At 41.8% G+C, this 22,502-nt stretch overlaps 1 protein-coding gene across 1 annotated transcript; it reads right to left on the bottom strand.

Annotated features, from left to right (window-relative positions):
• Positions 1 to 9,495: 9,495 nt before the first annotated feature.
• LOC122648057 lies at positions 9,496 to 10,254 on the bottom strand. Its single transcript, XM_043841326.1, has one exon. It carries the CDS (start codon positions 10,252 to 10,254, stop codon positions 9,496 to 9,498), a length of 759 nt encoding a protein of 252 aa, XP_043697261.1.
• Positions 10,255 to 22,502: the final 12,248 nt, after the last annotated feature.

Genomic DNA, 22,502 nt, shown 5'->3' with positions numbered 1-22,502 from the left:
TGTTGCAAGTTGGATAGGGCCATGGTTAACTTGCTTTGGTTGGATGTTCTCAGGTCTTCAAAAGCTACTTTTCTGCTCCCAGGGCTTTCGGATCACTCTCCAGCTATGATTTCAATTCTTGATGGGGTTAATTTTGGTCCTAAACCTTTCTGATTCTTTGAGGCTTGGATTGGTAGGGAGGGGTTTGATGAAGTGGTAGATAGAGGGTGGGACAGCCCCGTGAATATGAAGTTTAATCCTATACTTAGGTTTGCTGCCCGGCTCAAAAATGTCAAGACAGAGCTGAAGAAATGGAATAAAGATAGTATTGGGGATGTTTTTCTTGCAGTGAAGGAGGCTTCTTCGGATTTAGCTCAGATCCAAATCAGCCTTGCTGCCCATCCCAATGACCTCAATTTGGTTTCTTTAGAAACAGCAGCCAAGAAGAAGTTGTGGGCAGCCCTTAGTACTGAAGAAAAGTTTCTTAAAGAGAAGTCTAGAGTCAAGAACATTCAATTGGGGGATGGTAATAATAGTTTTTTTCATAAGTCTATGGTGTGCAGGCAAAATAAGAATCACATTTTGGAGGTGTACAATGCAGAAAATGAGGTTATCAAGGAGCCGAATCTGATTAAAGAGGAGGCAATTTCTTTTTACATGAATCTGCTTGGTGCTAATGTTGAAGATGTTGGGTTCTTCCCAGAGACTGTCCCTTTGCAACATGGTCTGGACCTTGCACAACAGAACAGTCTTATTGGGCAGGTTTCTAACAAGGAGATTAGGGAGGTGGTTTTTTCCATGATGAACTCAAAATCTCCAAGACCGGATGGATTTGGGGCAGCCTTTTTTAAGCATGCTTGGGAGGTTGTTGGGGAGGATCTCACTTTGGCCGTTAAGTGGTTTTTTTCGAAGTCCAGTATGCCTTCCTCTATTAGTACTACTTTTATTAGTCTTATCCCAAAGACTGATAATACTTCTTCGTTTGTGGGCTATAGGCCTGTTGCCCTTTGTAACCTATTTTATAAAATTATTACAAAAGTTTTGTCTAATAGGTTACAAGGAGTCATGGGGAAGGTGGTTAGTGACAACCAGTCTGCGTTTATCAAAGGCCGCTCCATTGTGGATAATATTCTAGTTTGTCATGATGTGGTTAGGGGTATAGAGCAGAAGGGGACTCCCCCTACGGCGGTGCTGAAAATTGACTTACATAAAGCTTATGACTCTCTGAGTAGGAAGTTTCTTTTTGAGATCATGGAAAGGATGGGTTTTCCAAGCAAGTTTATTCGGTGGGTGAAGGCTTGTGTTGATACTCCTAGTTTCTCGATCCTTCTCAATGGGAGCCCAACCGGTTATTTTAGGGGCAAGAGGGGGATAAGACAGGCAGACCCGCTTTCCCCTTATTTATTCACAATTGCTATGGAAGGGTTTTTGGCCTTAATGCGGAAGTTGGAAGTTGAGGGACAGATCAGCCTGCTTCCAAGGTGCAAAAGCTCCCATCTTACACACCTGATCTTCGTAGATGATTTGATGATTTTTGTGAAGGCTGTCCCTGACTCTATTTCGGCTTGTTTGGGGGCTCTGTCTGATTTTCATACTTACTCTGGGTTGAGACTCAACGAGGCTAAGTCCTCTATTATTTTAGGGGGCCTTACCCAAACGGCCAGGCTGTAACTATTGGAATTAACAAATTTTGTGGACACTAAGCTGTCCATTCGGTACCTTGGTGCTCCACTTGTACCTCGTAAACTTTCTATGGCAGATTGCTCCGCTATCTTGGATCTAGTGAGGCGAAGACTTGAAGGATGGAAAGCTCATTTCTTATCCTTTGTAGGAAGGTTGCAGCTTCTTACCTCTGTTCTTCAAGGCTGCTACATATATTGGTCAGGCATCTTTGCATTACCAGGTGGTGTCAACCAAAAGCTGGAATCCATGTTCTCGAATTTCCTTTGGATGGGCCCCTCCTTGGAACGAAAGGTACATTATGTTTCTTGGGATAGAATTTGCAAACCTAAGGATGAGGGTGGCTTAGGTATCCGCAAAATTTCAGAAATGAATATTGCGGGTATCCTTAGGCAAATCTGGTGGATTGCTTCCAAAAAGGACAGCCTGTGGGTTAGGTGGGCTTATGCCCGTTATTTAAAAAATGACTCTATTTGGACCGTGAAAATTCCCCAAAATTGCTCTTGGGTTTGGCGTAAAGTTCTCAAGTATAGAGATTTGGTTGAACCCCATGTTCACCACTTTATTGGGTCTGGCCATGCTACAAGGCTATGGCTTGATAAGTGGCATCCTCAAGGGGTTTTAATAAAAAATTTTAGGGATCGTATCAAATACGATGCGGGTTCTCATCGTATGGCTCTGGTTTCGGATATTATAAGACAAGGCACCTGGCATCCTACTCCTCATGGGTCTTTTGATCTTATTAGTGCTTGGGGGGATTTGCAACATGTTCCTATTTTGAGAGGCAAGGATGACCTTATTGTTTGGAAGAATTCCCCTAATGGCTTATTTACTACTAAGTCAGCCTGGGACACTGTTAGAAGATCCTCTCCTAAAGTAAGGTGGCATAAATTTGTTTGGTTTACTCAGAATTTCCCAAAGCATTATTGCACAACTTGGAGATACCTTATGGAAGCTCTACCTACCAAAGATCAGCTTATTAAAAGGAATATTCAGGTTGGGCCGAATTGCATCTTGTGTTGGGCTAGTACTGAAATTCATGAGCATCTTTTCTTTAATTGCCCTTCTCCACTAGCATTTGGGGTAAAATTAGTTCTTTTTGCTCCCAAGGGGGTGGAGGCCCTACCATTCTCTAGAATGTGCTTGCTTGGCTCTTGAGTGTTGGTTGTGCAAATGATAGGATGGATTTGGTTCCCAAGTTGGTTTTTTGTGCTACTGTGCATTACATTTGGTGGGAGAGAAACCGAAGGCTGTTTGAGAACAAGGTTAGAACCCATGATCAGATTATAGAGGCAATTCGTCTTGATGTGGCCATTAAGTGTGCTGCCTTTCCCATTTCTGTTGTCCACAGCCCAAGGAACCAGTTCTTGGTTGATAATTGGGGGATTAGGGTGGATTGGAAGGTGATTACTCAAAAAACCTGTGCTTGGTTTAGACCTCCTACTCACATGGCAGTCCTTCACTGTGACGGGTCCTTAACAGCTGATAGAGCTTCCTATGGTGGAATCATTCGTGATGATGCAGGTGCTGCCATAATGGCGTATGCGGGGAAGGGAGATATTGATTCTGTTCTAGGCATGGAGCTTTTTACAATTTTAAAGGGGGTCACTAATTGTATTCAAAGGAACCTATTTCGGGTTTCCATCAGATCCGATTCCAAATTGGCAGTAGACATTCTTAATGGGGCTGTGGATTGCCCTTGGAGCATGCAAATCTTGAGGGACCGTATAGCTACGCTACTACAACAATTACAGCATAAGGAGATCAAACATGTTTGGAGAGAGCTCAACCAGCCAGCAGACTTTGTTGCAGCCATGGATACTGGGGATGGGGAAGCAATTTTTTATCCACCTAATTTCCTACAGGACTTGGTGGAATTGGTTAAGAATGATTCAGATTGTAAAGTTTTTTTTAGGACCTTGTCTCATTGAGTTGTTGGCCTGGTCTTAGGCTTTTCCACCGAGGGCTTGTCCTCGGGTTGTTTTAGGGACTCCCCTACCCCTCTTAGGCCTGTCTAAGGGGGGAGGACAAGGGCTGCCTTCTTCTGTATTTTTTCCTTTTTCTTAACACAATCACACTTACCTATAAAAAAAAAGGTATCGATGCGAAGGTCACGACCCTCAACATCACATCCACACGTCTAATAAGGGATAAGGACACTTTTTAGAAAGTGTCAAACCCAAAAAAGTACAAAAATGCTGCCAAATAACCCCAAACGACCCACCCGGCCTTGTTTAAATGAAAATGAACATATGTCGAGATAGGTATCAATTCGAAGGTCACGACCCTCAACATCGCATCCACACATCTAATTAGAGATAAGGACACTTTTTAGAATATCCCATACCCAAAAAAGTATAGAAATGCCCCCTAATAACCCCAAACGACCCACCTGGTCTGGATTAAAACGAAAATGAACATATATCGATATAGGCATCGATTCGTAGGTCACAACCCTCATCATTGCATCCACACATCTAATAAGAGATAAGGACACTTTTTAGAAAATTCCAAACCCAAAAAAGTATAGAAATGCCCCCAAATAAACAAGGCCAAGTGGGTTGTATACAAGGTCGGGTGGGTCATATAAGAGACAAGGACACTTTTTATAAAATCCCAGGCCCAAAAAAGTATAGAAATGCCCTCAAATAACCCCAAACGACCCACCCGGTCTGGTTTAAACCAAAAATGAACATATGTCGAAATGGGTATCGATTCGAAGGTCACGACCCTCAACATTGTATCCACACGTCTAATAAGTGATAAGGACATTTTTTAGAGCATCCCAAACCCAAAAAAGTACAGAAATGCCCCCAAATAACCCCAAACCACCCACTCGGTCTGGTTTAAACCGAAAATGAACATATGTCGAAATAAGAATCGATTCGAAGTTGGGGAAGCAATTTTTAATCCACCTGATTTCCAGCAGGACTTGGTGGAGTTGGTTAAGAATGATTCAGATTGTAAAGTATTTTTTTTTTTTTTTATAAGTAAGATTTGTATTACTAAGAAAAGAAAAATGTACAAAAAAAGGCATCCTTTAAGAACCCAAAAACGGGGAAAAGGACCCTAAGCAAGATAGGACAGGCCCTATCAAACAGCAGGGAGAAAGAAAACCCCTAAGGCTACATCTTATAATAGGTTACTAGCTCCTTATCTTTCTTTATGAGAATGGTCAGCTCCGAGAGGAAAGACTCAGCTCCCAATAGGTTCCAAACATGAACAAATTCTTTAGACCTCAGCAGCCTAAACTTAGAGAGGATCTTACTTTTCAAAGTAAGGATTTTCTAGCGCCCAATGATCTGCCCATTCAAAATGTCGATGGCCAGCTTCGAATCCGACCTAACAGAAACATCATACAAGCCCTTCTCGATACAAAGGGAAATTCCTTTGTAAATAGCCTTAAGCTCCATGGACAGCACCGAAAGATCTTCCCCTAGACCAGCATAGGCAGCTATGGGGTCCCCACATCCATCACGAATGAGGCCCCCAAAGCTTGCTTTGTCATCTGTAAGAGACCCATCACAATGGGGAGAAACCATATTCGGATTAAGGGCAAACCAAGAGTAGGCCTTTGGAATTCGAGCAGCCCAATGAACTTGAAGACCCCATTTGGCAGCAATATGAAGGTTGGCAGTAGTAGGGTCACCCACCAAAGAAATGGAAGATAATCTGCCAATAACATCCCCCTTTATAGCCCCTATGATCTGGTCCTTAGGTCTGATTTTGTTCCTAAAAATTCTGAAATTTCTCTCCCAGCCGGATATGCTTGATTGTGGCACGAGCGCAAGCTTGGTGACTAGCCCCAACTTCCTGCTCTACCTGCGGCATATCTAACCGAGATGGCTGCATCAATGACATTGCTTGGCATGGTTCCATCATGAAAGAAAAGCTCATAAATAATTTTCCATATGTCAGTAGAGAAGGGGCACCCAAAGAAAAGATGATTCCTGCTTTCAATTCCAGCCCAGCAAAACTCACAATGATGAGGAGCTAGAATATGTCTATGAATGAGGTTGTCCCTTGTAGAGAGGGCATCCGAAAGGCATCTCCAAGCTATAAAGCAATGGGAATTAATACCCCTTTCAAACCAAACAGCTTCACTCCAATCTGTATGGGCAGTTCTTGTGCGGATAGCATTCCAGGCTGATTTGGAAGTGAAATTACCCGAAGAGTTGCCAATCCAAACTGTCAAATCCGGAACCTCATCGTGAAATTTTTCAATGGTTGGAAGGGCCCTCCAAATATCAATGAGGTCAAAAGATGTAGAGGGGCCAGGGTACCAATCTCCATCATGCACAATCTCCTTGACACACGCATGTTGGGCAGCAAGAGAGTAGGAGCCTGCGTCGTAGCATATCCTGCTACCAAATCTATTCAAGAGAGCTCCAAACGGGTGCCAATTATCAAGCCAAAGCTTTGTAGCAGCCCCATCCCCAACTATAGTTTTGATAAGGGGAAGGGCTTTGTCCTTATACTTCAAAACTTTACGCTAGACCCAAGAGCAGTTGTTGAGACCCTTGACTGTCCAAAGAGACTCTTGCTTTAGGTATCTTTACTGAACCCACTTAACCCAAAGCCGATCCTGCTTGGAGGCAATCCACCAAATTTGCTTCATAATTCCAGCAATGTTCATTTCTTTGATCCGCTTGATTCCCAAACCTCCCTCTGATTTTGGTTTACAGACCGCATCCCAAGAAATAAAGTGGGTCTTCCTTTGAAGAGAGGGGCCTGACCAAAGGAAGTTAGAGAACATAGACTCCAACTTGGTGATAACATCACCAGGAAGGCCGAAAATCCCTGCCTAGTAAATGTAACTTCCTTGAAGAACTGAAGCTAAGAGTTGAAGACGACCAGCATAAGAGAGGAATCTAGCCTTCCACCCTTCCAACTTTCGACGAACCAAGTCCAAGATGGGGCTGCAATCTTTCATGGATAACCTGCCGGACACAAGAGGAACTCCAAGGTACCTAATAGGCAGCTTGGTTTTCGAAAAACCCGTTAAATTTAAAAGTTCCAAACTACTAGTTTGGGTAAGGCCCCCTAAAATAATAGAGGACTTATATCTGTTAAGTTGAAGCCCAGAGAGGGCAACAAACTCATCCAGACCCCCCAAACTAGCTAAAATAGAATCGTTGTTCCCCTTCACAAAAATAAGGTGTGAAAGGTGAAATGATTTACAGTGGGGCAGCAGCTTAATCGGACCATCAATCTCAAGCCTTCGCTTAATTCCAGAGAAGGCCTCCATAGCAAGGGTGAACAGATAGGGGGACAGTGGATCCCCTTGTCTAATCCCTCTCCCTCCATTGAAGAAACCTGCCGGGCTGCCATTTATAAGGACAGAGAACATAGGAGTGGTTACACAGGCCTTCACCCACCTTATGAACTTATCTAAGAATCCCATTCTTCCCATCACATCAAACAAAAATTTCCTACTTAGAGAGTCGTAGGCCTAGTGAAGATCCACCTTCAAAACTGCAGTAGTGCTGGCAGCTTTTTGTTCGATACCTCGCACAGTATTATGGCAAACAAGTATATTGTCAACAATAGACCTGCCCTTGATGAAAGCTGACTGATTATGGCTGACCACACTCCCAATAACATGCTGGATCCTATTGGAAAGGATTTTAGTAATAATCTTGTATAGGAGATTACATAAAGCAATTGGCCGAAACCCCGCAAAAGTGGAGACATCCCCTGACTTCGGAACCAAAGTAATAAAGGTTGCATTAATAGAATGGGGCATGAAGGAGTTCGCAAAGAACCATTGGACAGCATGTGTTAGCTCCTCACCAATGACCTCCCACGAGTGCTTGTAAAATCCAGCCCCGAAACCATCAAGCGCTGGGGCTTTAGAGTCTTTCAAACTAAACACAACTCTTTTAACCTCGTCTCCATTAACCTCCTTGCCAAGCTCCATATTTTGAGATTCGGAAACCACCTCCAAAAGGGGAATCGAGGGGGGGCAAGAGCCCAAATCAGTGTAATCTGACCCGAACAGCTTCTTGTAGAAAAGAACAGCCTCTTCTTTGATATCCTTAGGGTTAGTGAGTGTATTTCTAGCCTGATCCATGACCTCCAAGATATGGTTTCTGTTTTGCCTACTTTGCGTGGACTTGTGGAAAAAACTGTTGTTGCCATCTCCCAACTCAAGCCACCTAACCCTTGATTTCTCCTTAAGAAACCTTTCTTCCATTTGCAGCGCAGCCCACAGCTTGCCTTTAGCTTCCTTCTCCAATACAACAAGGGAATCATCAAGGGGATAAAGAGAAAGGTCATACTGAATTCGGCCAAGATCATGTTCTGCATCCTTAACATTTTTGAAGACATCTCCGATACTCTCCTTATTCCAACATTTAAGCTCAGATTTCACATTCTTTAACTTTGTAGCAAATCTCAAGAAGGGGTTTAAGTTGACATTTATAGCCTTCAACCAGCCCCTTTTTACCACTTCATCATAGTCCTTGTGGTGAGTCCAAGCATCAAAAAACCTGAACGGCTTAGGCCCAGAGTTGAGATTGTCCAAAATATTGAGAGCAATCGGGCTATGGTCAGATATTCCTGGGCATAGGAAGTTCGCTTCCGAGAAACGCAACTTGTCTAGCCAAGCACTATTAACAAGGACTCGATCTAATTTGCAGCAGATTCTACGAGTACCACTTTGGTTATTATTCCAAGTGAAAAACTCCCCTCTCCATTTCAAGTCAGCCAGGCCCGAATGTAAAATGCAGGAATTAAATTCATCAACCACCCCCTGATGGATAGCATCCCCTCCCATCTTCTCATTTTGGTGTCTAACCGTATTGAAATCTCCCATAACAGGCCAAGGTTCAACAACTCCTGAAGCAATGCCAGTTATCTCCCTCCAAAGTTCCATTCGACCTTTAAGAGAATTTAGCGCATATACCGCAGTACAAAGGAAGGACAAAGAAGTCCCAATAATAGAAATCCTCATGTGGATCAATTGAATAGTAGCCTTTAGAACGTCCACCTTAAGACAGCCCACATCCCAGCCAACCCATATACGGGTATGGTGCTCCTGACTACAGTTATGACTAAACTTCCATCCCCTTTTCAGGTTTTGCAAAGTAGAGTCAACATTCCCCTCCTTGATTTTTGTTTCTAGAAGAATAGCCATTTTATAATTGTTATCAGCTAGGGTCCTTTTCACACTCCTCTTCTTCTCCGGGGCATTCAAGCCACGCACATTCCAACAAAGGCAGTTCATTGAGAACGTTGGAGAGGAGGGGGAGCTAGCTTATTACCCCCAAAAGCCGAACCACTCTCATTTCCTTTTTGACTTGAACTTTGGCTAGGAACCACTTCAATATGTTGAGGTTTAAGCGAAGTCAACAGTCTCTTTTTCCCTATCTCCCTCAAAAGCTCTCCCTTCCTTATCTGAGTTCAACGAAATTGCATGGTTAGGAATGGAGGGCATACCTTCTAAAAGTGGACCCCTTGGAATAGTGTTGCCCAAAATTTTCTTTCCCTTGGTGGATGTCTCTTTCAGATTAGATTGTTCTCCATTAGCTTTGTCACCATCCTCTAGGATTTGCAATAAGGATTCCCTAATAGGGCCCCCCCATTCTGTAGTTTCCAAAGTAGGTGCTGCCGCATTATCTCTTGCCATAATCATATTCTCCTCTCCCTCCCCAACTGCCACATACCCGTCCTTATTATGGGCAAAGGTGGGATTATCAAACCCAACCAAATCACCTCCAGCCGTTACATCAATCTCTTTCCTTACATGGCTGTGAAGAATAATTGAATGAGGCACCAATTCCCCCTCCTCCTCACCTTCTTTATATGGGGGATCTCCAATATCTTGCTCACACTCTAAATCCTTCCTAAAAGGACGTTGCATGAGTCAGCATCCAACATTAATTCAGTGGGGTCATAGGGAACTTCCTCCATTAGATCCTCCAACAAAGCAAATGCATTGCGATGTACAATCTTCTTCCCCTTGTCAGCCAAATTCTTTGGGATTGAACTTGGTAACTTTTTTGAAACTCCAGCAGTCTTCTCCATAGAATGGGTAATGCTAGGATCCTCCACTAATTGAGCTTCCATATTTGTGGAGGACACAATCCCAACAGATCTGCCATCTGTAATATTCTCAAAATTTGAAATTTGAACTTGCTGCCCAGCCCCTCCATTGTGCACAGCCTGAGTGCCACCACCACTAGTTGCTTCGGCCAGCTGAGGCCCCTTGCCGGCCTTCACCCTCCACTCTTTCCGGCTGGACGTCATTTGCTTGCTAGAATTAACGCTACACTGCCCACTTGAGTGCCCAAAAACCTTACAACTATTACACCGAGGAGGGCTCCATCCATATACAATTCTTTGGTAAAAGACCAGGCCATCATCATCATGAACCTCCACTTGATCCGGAAATTCATGGTCTGCTTCCATCTCAACACAAAGCCGAGCATATGATAGTCGCTCTTGAGTCTTTGTCATCTTATCCGTGGATATCGGCTTGCCCAAGACGCTTGCAATTGAGCTCAAGGCCTCCACATTCCAAAAATGAAAAGGAAGGTTGGTGAGAGTGACCCAAACCGGGATGGAGTTCAATTCCACCTTTTCAAGCTTCATCCCTGGTTTCCAAGGCGGAAGGATTAATGGTCTCCGTTGCACAGTTCAAGGCCCCCCTTCAAGAACTTTGGCCTCATCTTCCTCCAAGTTGAAACGAAAAACAAAAAAACCACTATCAAGAAGATTAATATCCACATGACCAGATATGCACCATTGTTTCAACAATACTTCTTAACAAACAGAAAACTTGGCCTACGACCAATGAAGTGCCCAAGAAGAGTGTTCTTCCATTTTAATAATTCTACCCGTAACATAACTGAAGAACATTGAGCAACGCGGTTGCCCCCAATAAAAGAAGGCTCAATAAAACTCAACTCCAACCCATCATTGTTTAAAGAACTAGAAGAAGATTGAAAGAGAGCTGCCCAAGACACTCCCTTCTTCACAGCCCCATCATGTTGAATCAGCCCCGAGCCAGCCACTGTAGCACCGCCCCCTGAGGAGGAGGCCCAACCTCCAACACCACCTCCTGCCGGACCTGAATCACCACAGCCTTCCACAGTACCTCTACCTTCCTCCTCCCCCAGAATGGGAAGTGGAGGAAGTCCATCAGCCGAAGCTAATGGCCTGCAAGGCCATCACCCAAAAACAAGCACCAAGACCCTCACTCTCAAATCGCCAGAGCTTTTTTCTCCTCACCCGAGTCCTTATCTCTTTCTTGTTCAAGTAAGTGATTGTAAAGTATTTTTTAGGACCTTGTCTCATTAAGTTTTGGTGGCCTAGTTTTAGGCTATACCCTCGAGGGCCTATCCTTGGGTTGTTTTAGGGGCTCTCCTCCCCCTTTTAGGCCTGTCCAAGGGGGGAGGCAAAAGGCTGCCTTCTTCTGTTTTTTTCTTTTTCTTAATACAAACACACTTACCTATAAAAAGAAAAAGAATCGATTCAAAGGTCACGACCCTCAACATCGCATCCAGACGTCTATTAAGAGATAAGGACACTTTTTAGAAAATCCCCAGCCAAAAAAAGTATAGAAATGCCCCCAAATAACCCCAAACGACCCACCCGGTCTGGTTTAAATAAAAAATGAATATATGTCGAAATAGGTATCGATTCGAAGGTCATGGCCCTTAACATCGCATCCACAACTCTAATAAGAGATAAGGACACTTTTTAGAAAATCCCAAGCCCAAAAAAGTATAGAAATGCCCCCAAATAACCCCAAACGACCCACCCGGCTGGTTTAAACCAAAAATGAACATATGTCAAAATAGGTATCGATTCGAAGGTCACGACCCTCATCATCGCATCCACACATCTAATTAGAGATAAGGACACTTTTTAGAAAATCATGAACCCAAAAAAGTACAGAAATGCCCCCAAATAACTCCAAATGACCCACCTGGTCTGGTTTAAACCGAAAATGAACATATGTCGAAATAGGTATCGATTCGTAGGTCACAACCCTCAACATCGCATCCACACGTCTATTAACAGATACATACACTTTTTAGAAAATCCCAAACCCAAAAAAAAATAGTATTGCCCCGAATAACTCAAAACGACCCACCCAGTCTGGTTCGGACCGAAAATGAATATATGTCGAAATACGTATCGATTCGGAGGTCACGATTCTCAACATCGTAACCACACGTCTAATAAGAGATAAGGACACTTTTTATAGAATTCCAAACCCAAAAAAGTACAGAAAAGCCCCCAAATAAACCCAAACGACCCACCAGGTCTAGTTTAAACTGAAAATGAACATATGCCAAAATAGGTATCGTTTTAAACCAATTTCGACATATGTTCATTTCCAGGTTTAAACCAGACCAGATGGGTCGTTTGGGTTTATTTGGGGCATTTCTGTACTTTTTTAGGTTTGGTATTTTCTAAAAAGTGTCCTTTTCCCCTATTACACGAGTGGATGCGATGTTGAGGGTCGTGACCTTAGAATCGATACCTATTTTGACATATGTTCATTTTTTATTTAAACCTAACCGGGTGGGTCGTTTGGGGTTATTTGGAGGCATTTCTGTACTTTTTTGGGTTTGGGATTTTTTAAAAAGTGCCCTTATCTCTAATTAGACGTGTGGATGTGATGTTGAGGGTCGTGACCTTCGAATCGATACCTATTTCAACATATGTTCATTTTCGGTTTAAACAAGACTGGGTGTGTCGTTTGGGGATATTTGGGGATATTTGGGGGCATTTCTGTACTTTATGGGCATGGGATTTTCTAAAAATTCTCCTTATCTCTTACTAGATATGTGGATACGATGTTGAGGGTCGTGACCTTCGAATCGATTCCAATTTTGACATATGTTCATTCTCGGTTTAAACCAGACCCTGTGGGTCACTTGGGCTTATTTGGGGGCATTTCAGTACCTTTTTGGGTTTGGGAGTTTCTAAAAAGTGTCCTTATCTCTAATTAGATGTGTGGATGCGATGTTGAGGGTCGTGACCTTTGAATCGATACCCATTTCGACATATGTTCATTTTCGATTTAAACTAGATCGGGTGGGTCGTTTTGGGTTATTTTTTGGCATTTCTGTACTTTTTTGGGTTTGGTAATTTCCATAAAGTGTCCTTATCTCTTATTAGAGGTGTGGATGCGATGTTGAGGGTCTTGACCTTCGAATCGATACCTATTTTGCTATATGTTCATTTTCGATTTAAACCAGACCGAGTGGGTCGTTTGGGGTTATTTGGGGGCATTTTTGTACTTTTTTGGTTTTGACATTTTTCAAAAAGTGTCCTTATCTCTTATTAGATGTGTGGATGCGATGTTGAGGGTCGTGACCGTGGAATCGATTCCTAATTCGGCATGTGTTTATTTTTGGTTTAAACCAGACGGGTGGGTCGTTTGGGGTCATTTCTGTACTTTTTTGGACTTGGGATTTGCTAAAAAGTGTCCTTATCTCTTATTAGACGTGTGAATGTGTTTTGAGGGTTGTGACCTTCGAATTGAAACCTCTTTTGGCATATGTTCATTTTCGGTTTGAACAAGACTAGGTGGGTCGTTTGGGGTTATTTGGGGGCATTTCTGTACTTTTTTGTGCTTGGGATTTGCTAAAAAGTGTCCTTATCTCTTATTAGACGTGTGGATGCGAGGTTGAGGGTCATGACCGTCGAATCGATACCTATTTTGACATATGTTCATTTTCGGTTTTAACCAGACTGGGTGTGTCGTTTGGGGTTATTTTGGGGCATTTTGGTACTTTTTTGTGTTTGGTATTTTTTAAAAACTGTCCTTATCACTTATTAGATGTGTGGATGAGATGTTGAGGGTCGTGCCCTTCGAATCAATACCTATTTCGGCATATGTTCATTTTAGGTTTGAACCAGACCAGGTGGGTCGTTTGGGGTTATTTGGGTCATTAGTGTTTTCTAAAATTTGTCCTTATCACTTATTAGACGTGCGGACGCGATGTTGAGGGTTGTGACCTTCGAATCGATACCTATTTCGGCATATGTTCAATTTTGATTTAAACCAGACGGGTGGGTTGTTTGGGGTCATTTGGGGGCATTTCGATACTTTTTTTGGCGTGGGATTTGCTAAAAAGTGTCCTTATCCCTTATTAGACGTGTAAATGTGTTGTTGAGGGTTGTGACCTTCGAATCGGTACTTATTTTGGTAAATGTTCATTTTCGATTCAAACCAGACTAGGTGGGTCGTCTGGGGCTTTTTGGGGGCATTTCTATACTTTATTGGGCTTTGGATTTGCTAAAAAGTGTCCTTATCTATTATTAGGCATGTGGATGCGATGTTGAGGGTCATGACCGTCGAATCGATACCTATTTTGACATATGTTCATTTTTTAATTAAACCAGATCGGGTGTGTCGTTTGGGGTTATTTGGCCGCATTTCGGTACTTTTATGGGTTTGGTCTTTTCTAAAAGTGTCCTTATCACTTATTAGACTTGTGGATACGATGATGAGGGTCATGACCTTCGAATCGATACCTATTTTGGCATATGTTCATTTTAGGTTTAAATCAGGCCGGGTGGGTCGTCTGGGGTTATTTGGGGATATTTCTATACATTTTTGGGTTTGGTATTTTCTAAAATGTGTCCTTATCTCTTATTAGACTTGTGGATGCGATGTTGAGGGTCGTGACCTACGAATCGATACCTATTTCGATATATGTTCATTTTTTGTTTAAACCAGACGGGTGGGTCGTTTGGGGTCATTTGGGGGCATTTCTGTACATTTTTGGGCTTGGGATTTGCTAAAAATTGTCCTTATCTCTTATTAAACATGTGGATGCGATGTTGAGGGTCGTGACTTCGAATCGATACGTGTTTCGACATATGTTCATTTCTGGTCCGAACCAGACCGGGTGGGTCGTTTGGGGTTATTTGGGGGCATTTCTGTACTTTTTTGGGTTTGGGATTTTCTAAAAAGTGTCCTTATCTCTTATTAGACGTGTGGATACGATGTTGGGGGTCGTGGCCTTCGAATCGATACCTATTTTGACATATGTTCATTTTTTGTTTAAATCAGACCGAATGGGTCATTTGGGGTTATTTGGGGGCATTTCTGTAGTTTTTTGGGCCTAGGATTTTCTAAAAAGTGTCCTTATCTCTGATTAAACGTGTGGATGCAGTGTTGAGGGTCGTGACCTTCGAATCGATACCTATTTCGACATATGTTAATTTTTGGTTTAAACCAGAATGGGTGGGTAGTTTGGGTTTATTTGGGGGTATTTCTGTTGTTTTTTGGCCTTGGAATTTTCTAAAAAGTATCCTTATCTCTTATTAGACGTGTGGATGCGATGTTGAGGGTCGTGACCATCGAATCGATTCCTAATTCGGCATGTGTTTATTTTTGGTTTAAACCAAACGGGTGGGTCGTTTGGGGTCATTTCTGTACTTTTGTGGACTTGGGATTTGCTAAAAAGTGTCCTTATCTCTTATTAGACGTGTGACTGTGTTTTTGAGGGTTGTGACCTTCGAATCGAAACCTCTTTTGGCATATGTTCATTTTCGGTTTGAACAAGACTAGGTGAGTCGTTTGGGGTTATTTGGGGGCATTTTGGTACATTTTTGTGTTTGGTATTTTTTAAAAACTGTCCTTATCACTTATTAGATGTGTGGATGAGATGTTGAGGGTCATGCCCTTCGAATCAATACCTATTTCGGTATATGTTCATTTTAGGTTTGAACTAGACCAGGTGGATCGTTTGGGGTTATTTTGGGGCATTTTGGTACTTTTTTGTGTTTTCTATTTTTAAAAACTGTCCTTATCACTTATTAGATGTGTGGATGAGATGTTGAGGGTCATGCCTTCGAATCAATACCTATTTCGCATATGTTCATTTTAGGTTTGAACCGCACTGTGGGTCGTTGGGGTTATTTGGGTCATTAGTGTTTTCTAAAATTTGTCCTTATCACTTATTAGACGTGACGGACCTTCGAATCGATACCTATTTCGGCATATGTTCAATTTTGGTTTAAAACCAGACGGGTGGGTTGTTTGGGGTCATTTGGGGGCATTTCGATACTTTTTTAGGCGTGGGATTTGCTAAAAAAGTGTCCTTATCCCTTATTAGACGTGTGAATGTGTTGTTGAGGGTTGTGACCTTCGAATCGATACTTATTTCGGTATATGTTCATTTTCGATTTAAACAAGACTAGGTGGGTCGTCTGGGGCTTTTTGGGGGCATTTCTGTACTTTATTGGGCTTGGTGATGAGCACATTTATGTGTGAAATTTTAGGGCATAACTTATACATTTTACCACATTGGACAGAGTTACTCGGTGCTTTCTTGTGCTTTTCAGGGTTTAGGTGAATTCTTGTGAAAATGAAGGAGATGATGCTAAGGAGATGTTTTTAAGCTTTTTAGAAGTGTAAATGGATGCATAGCCCATCGAGTCAGCTTCGCAATGGTTCAAACGGCACTTAATTCCGAGTTGAAATGAAGAAGTTATGGCCGTTTCCGTAACGACGTGTGAAAATGGTCTGCAGGGGTTTATTTATAATTATTGACAGTCGGATGGGGACAAAGTGAAACGAAAGTTCGGATTTTAGGGGCCTTAATGAAATTATCAGAAGTTACTTTACTGTACCCGAAAGATTCCATTTGGAAGGCTCTGGACAGTCCAACTTCAACTTGAGATATCTTGGGCTCCCCAACTCCGAATTGGATGAAATTTGGGTCTATTTTGTGTGATTTTTCGCAAGGAACACAATGGTGAGACCTATATAAGCACCCCATGCTCCACGTATTCTGAAGGACAGAATGGGTATTTTATTTATTCTTGAAGGAATCCTAGTCATCACCCTTACTCTCTCTCTCCTCCAACTTCTCAAGGGCACTTCTGAAATTCTACTTGGGATAGATTTATATTTTCTCATCTATGGAAGGTTGAAAAATCAACGATGCTTTTATTGCTTGGAGAAGATATCTACAAAGAAAATGAAGCACTTGTTAAAATTGGAAGTTTATTTTTCTAGAAATAGAAGCTCTATGTAAACAATCTTCTCTTCTTCTTCTTTCTATTTTTTTTCTTTTTTCTTAGGATTCAAGGCATTGTAAAAGAGGAAAGAGAAGAGAATATTCTCTTTTCTTAGGGAATATTTCTCCTACACTTCCATCTTCTCTCTTCTCCTCTCTTCCACCTATAAATACCCCCTACCTCTCTTGTAAAAATTTGCTCATTCATTTAGTGAAATTTCTTCTCTTCTTCTCCTTCTAATTTGTGATTTTTGGCTTTTCTAAGTTCTAGTTTGCTTTTATAATTTTTAGTATATGCTTATAATAGGTTTAGTTCATGCTTTAATTTCAATTTAAGTCTTCAATTGTGTTGTAATTTTTTAATTCTAGTTTAGGTTTTAAGCCTTCTAGTCTAAGTTCTTAAGTTGATGACAAGACTTGAAGATTTAGAAAAGGAGGCCATGGTAAGTTTATGCAAGTATTCAAGCTTTTCATTTACATTCATACAAGCACATCCAGGTTTTACTATCTAAACTCTCAATCTCATTCTCCATCTCCTCTATCTCTCTCTCTCTTCTTCTTCTTCCCCCTCTATTTCTTTTATTTTAATTTTATATGGTTGTGGTTTATGGATGCATTTTTATTCCCTTATTTCTTTTTATGTGGTTAGTATGTGTGGCTGCATTTTTATTCCTGTCAATTCGCTTTAGTTTGATAGGTTAGATGCTCATGTGTTAGGACCCCGATTTAATCCCTTAATTTTGTTAGATGCTTATGAGTTAGGATGCATTGATTTTTGTTAGTTTAATTTAACACTTTAATTTGGTTCATTTTGCATTACTTTTAAGTTAGTTAAATAGAGTGGCGTATATCTCCTCATGTTCGACCCGTAGCTACGATTGACCTGTACGCTTACAGTTTTATTTTAACTCAAACAAGTTTTTGGCGCCGTTGCCGGGGAGATTATTGTCCATTTTATTTATCTGATTTTTAAGTAGTTCGAAGTGTTTTAGTTTATTATTTTCTCTTCTTTTTTTTTGAAAAAAAAAAAAAAATTAGTTTTTGAAAACCTCTTCTTGTTTCTCTTCTGTTTCAAATAGTGTCCGCCCAATCTAAAGTCCTTCATATGCTTCAACCCTCCATCTTTTGGTGTCCCTCATAGGATTAAGTTACCTATGATGCTACATCTTGACTTGGTTGGGTGGATTGACATGTGACTTATCTTTGGAGGTGACCACTCTTGATAACAGGAAAGCGACATAGTGAGAGTGTTGGAAACATAAACGTATAGTAGACCTCCATTCTACATCAGAATCCATATTGGAGTCGCACGTAGGTGGCTATAGAAGACTATACGGGTTCCCTTGCTGTCAACCTATATGGCATCTTTACAGCTTTTGAACCATTGTTTCGATTTTTGAGGGATAGAGATGCACTATCTACCTTGGGGTCCCTCTTGTTTTTAGTTTTTTTTTTTTTTTAAGTGTTTTATTTTTCTTTAATTTTTCTAAAGGAGACCTCATATCTATTTAGGTGTCTAAGGTGTGGACTCGTGATTCAAGTAATCGTCTTATTAGAAGACCACCTTCTCTACCACCTTTGACCATGAGTGACCAACAACCCAAGACTCTTAAGGATAGGTTTTACCCCACCAGGGCTGCACATCCCTCATGCATTAGTCTACCTATTGTTACAGGGAATAACTATGAACTCAAGACCAACTTCATCAGCATGCTACCCCATTTCCATGGGATGGCTAATGAGGATGCATATCTCTTCCTTAGAGAATTTGAGGAGGTCTGTGTTCTATTTAAGGTCCAGAATTTGACTGATGATGCAGTTAAGCTTAGGTTTATACCCTTTGCCCTAAAAGACCAGGCCAAGAAGTGGCTCTATGGACTACCAACAAACTCCATTAATACATGGGATGAGTTCACCATTATCTTTTTGAGAAAATTCTTCCCTCTTCACAAGACCAATACGCTTAAAAGTGGCATCCTCCAGTTCAGGCAGAAACCACATGAGTCCTTTTCTAAATTCATGGAAAGATTCAAGGACCTCCTCTTAGAATGTCCTCACCATGGTTTTGACTTGTGGCAGCTATGCCAAATTATTTATGAGGGTATTGATTATTAGACCAAGCAACTTGTAGAGTCTATGTGTCCACCAGGCTTTACTTCTTTTTCTGAGGAGAATGATGCATGGACATTCTTAACCAACTTGGCTGATAAGACTAGGGAATGGGAATCTTCCCAAGAGGCTGAAAGGACCACTAAGGGGTATCTCATTGAGGGTATGCCAGCCAAGGAGACCAAACGTGATAGCCTCATAAAACGGTTGGAGTCCATAGTTCTTAAAGAGTCTATACCAGTTAATCCGGTTAATCAGGTCAACCATGTGTCGGTATGCAGTTGGTGCCAAACCCCTGGACACCTTTCTGAGGAATGCCCCAACACCTTGGTGGGTAATTCCAGCACTAAGAATGTAAGTGCTCTCTACCAAAATAACCCATATAGCAATACTTACAATCCAGGATGGAGAAATCACCCCAATTTCTCATGGAATCAAGGGAACCAAGCAGGCCCATCCAACTTTAACCATCAAGGCCAGGTTAGTGCCCAAAGGACCAACTATGCACCACAAAGCCAAGGAATGTCTCCTAACCCCTTTCCCCCTCGTCCTCATCTAGGACCTTCTATTAATTCTTCTAGGCCTCCTCTCCTTGCACCTTATCAGCAACCCCCAGGGTTTACCAATATAGGAGAGGCAACAAGACTGAATGAGATGGACAACAAGATAGCTCTTCTCATGACAAGCCACAATAACATGAAAAAACAACTCACCCAGCTTGTCACAATCTTGCATGAGAGGAAAACAGGGAAGTTACCTAGCCAGCCTGAGCCAAATCCTAGGCATCAGGTTCATATTCAGCAAGGTACCCAAGCTCCTCCAACCAATGTTGCACAAGGCCAATAGCACCAAGGGCCCTCTAGACAGGTAAATGTTGTTTATGCTTTAAGGAGTAGCCGTGAGTATCAACAGGCTAGTGCACCTCAGTCTTTATCATCTCATACTCCTGTTGACTCTCCCCCTTCTGAAGAGGCCATTGAAGTGCCTACAGTTTCAGGTTCGTCTGATGAACCTAAAGATATACCAGATGATTTGGTTGAGGAAACCAAAGAGGATTCTATTGAGGAAGTTAAAAAGACCAACCCTGAAAGAATTTATACCCCACCTGCCCCTTTCCCAAATAGGTTGGTTAGCAAAAAGCCTCCTTCTATGGAGAAGATATTGGATGTGTTCAAACAGGATCAGGTGAATATCCCCTTGTTGGATGCTATTGCCCAGATCCCCGCTTATGCTAAAGTCTTCAAAGACTTATGCACCCAAAAGCGGACCACCAATGTGCCCAAAAAGGCATTCTTGGCTGCTAACATTAGTTCTCTAATCTCACAGCCAGTAGCAGCCAAGCATAAGGATCCGGGAAGCCCCACCATCTCTTGCACTATAGGCCATACTACTATTGATCATGCCTTATTGGACCTTGGTGCAAGTGTGAACCTCTTACCCTTTCATGTCTACCAACAAATGGGATTGGGAGAACTGAAACCGACCAAAATTACTCTTCAACTTGCAGATCGGTCGGTTAAAGTTCCTAAGGGAATGATTGAGGATGTCCTGTTGAAGGTTGGGGAATTTATTTTTCCTGTAGATTTTATTGTTTTAGATACCCAACCCACTGCCAACTTCAAGGACCAAATCCCAATCATATTGGGTAGACCATTCCTAGCTACCAGTAATGCTTTAATCAATTGCAGGAATGGTCTCATGAAATTATCTTTTGGCAATACTTCTGTTGACTTCAATGTGTTTAGGTTGGGCAAGCAGCCTGACATGGATGAAGAGGTGCATATGCTTCAAGGATTTCCCGATGATATTGATACGTTCTTTGAGATTAATTTTGATTCGGGATTTCAAGAATGTATGCAAGAATTGGAGGGTGTTGATGATACTCCCTTATCTGAGGTCTGGAGCATCCAACCACCTTTGGAGCCCCTTGGACCCCTATCCACTTCCATTCCCAAATCCTCTATTATTGAGCCCCCCACATTAGAGTTGAAGGCATTGCCCTCCAACCTCAAGTATGTCTTCTTAGGATATGATCATACTCTTCCTGTTATTATTGCTTCTGATTTGACTTCTATTCAGGAAGAAGAGTTGATTAAGCTTCTAAAGGACAATAAGGAAGCCATAGGTTGGACCATGTCTGACATCAAATGTATTAGCCCCTCCATTGTTCAACATCATATACATCTGATGGAGAGTTCCACACCTTCTAGGGAACCCCAAAGGAGGGCTAATCCTGTGATGAAAGAGGCAATCAAGAAAGAGATCCTAAAATGCTTGGATCATGGCATCATTTATCCTATTTCTGATAGCCAATGGGTGAGTCCTGTGCAGGTTGTGCCTAAGAAAGGAGGAGTCACTGTAGTTGAGAATGCTAATAATGAGTTGATTCCAACCCGTATCCAAACAGGATGGAGAGTGTGCATTGACTATAGGAAATTGAATGCGCCAACTTGGAAGGACCACTTCCCCTTACCTTTTATTGATCAGATGTTAGAGAGACTAGCTGGCCATGAATATTATTGTTTTCTTGATGGTTATGCAGGCTATAACCAAATTCCTATTGCTCTAGAGGACCAACACAAGACCACTTTCACATGCCCTTATGGAACCTTTGCTTACCGGCGTATACCTTTTGGGCTTTGCAATGCCCCTGCTACATTCCAAAGGTGCATGATGAGTATCTTTTCTGATATGGTAGAGCACTTCCTAGAGGTGTTTATGGATGATTTTTCTATTCACGGCTCTACTTTTTCTAATTTCTTGCATCATCTCTCTTTGGTTCTTAAAATATGCATAGAAAAGAACTTGGTCCTGAATTGGGAGAAGTGCCACTTCATGGTAAAGCAAGGTATAGATCTTGGTCACATTGTGTCCAAAGAAGGGATCAAGGTTGATAGATCTAAGGTGGACCTTATAGCCAATTTACCACCACCCAAGAGTGTGAAGGACATTCGATCTTTTCTTGGCCATGCAGGTTTTTATAGAAGATTCATCAAGGACTTTAGCCAGATAGCTAGACCTCTCACCTCTCTTTTGGCAAAGGACTGCCCATTTGATTTCTCTTCTGAGTGTCATGATAGTTTTGAGCAATTGAAAAGAGCGTTGACTTCAGCCCCCATTATTCAAGCTCCAATTTGGACAGTTTCATTTGAACTTATGTGTGATGCCTCTGATTTTGCTATAGGGGCTGTTCTTGGGCAAAGAATCAATAAATTGCCCCATGTGATTTATTATGCAAGTAGGACTCTTAATGATGCACAGCTTAATTATACCACCACTGAGAAAGAATTTTTAGCTGTTGTGTTTGCTTTAGAGAAGTTTAGGCCCTATTTGGTTGGATCACATGTGATTGTTTATACTGACCATGCAGCTATCAAATATCTTGTGCAGAAGAAAGATGTCAAGGCTCGCCTCATTAGGTGGGTCCTTTTGTTACAAGAATTTGATATTGAAATTAGGGATAAGAAAGGGTGTGAAAATTTGGTTGCAGACCATCTTTCCCGGCTGCCTAATTCCTTGACTGTTGATTCTCCAGTCAACGAGAATTTTCCTGATGAGTATCCGATGGCGGTGTCTAGTGAACCTTGATTTTGCGACATTGTTAATTATCTCAGTTACTGGTGTGACACCGCACATTGGTCCACCCAAGATAAGAATCGTTTCTTTTCACAAGTTAAGTATTTCTTTTGGGATGATCCTTATCTTTTTAAGACCTGCCCGGATCAAGTAATCCGGAGATGT

Source organism: Telopea speciosissima, unplaced genomic scaffold (genome assembly GCF_018873765.1).
Source record: "Telopea speciosissima isolate NSW1024214 ecotype Mountain lineage unplaced genomic scaffold, Tspe_v1 Tspe_v1.0407, whole genome shotgun sequence".
Lineage (NCBI taxonomy): Eukaryota > Viridiplantae > Streptophyta > Magnoliopsida > Proteales > Proteaceae > Telopea > Telopea speciosissima.
Note: the sequence above shows the minus strand (reverse complement) of the source record. Positions and strands in the feature narration are given on the sequence as shown.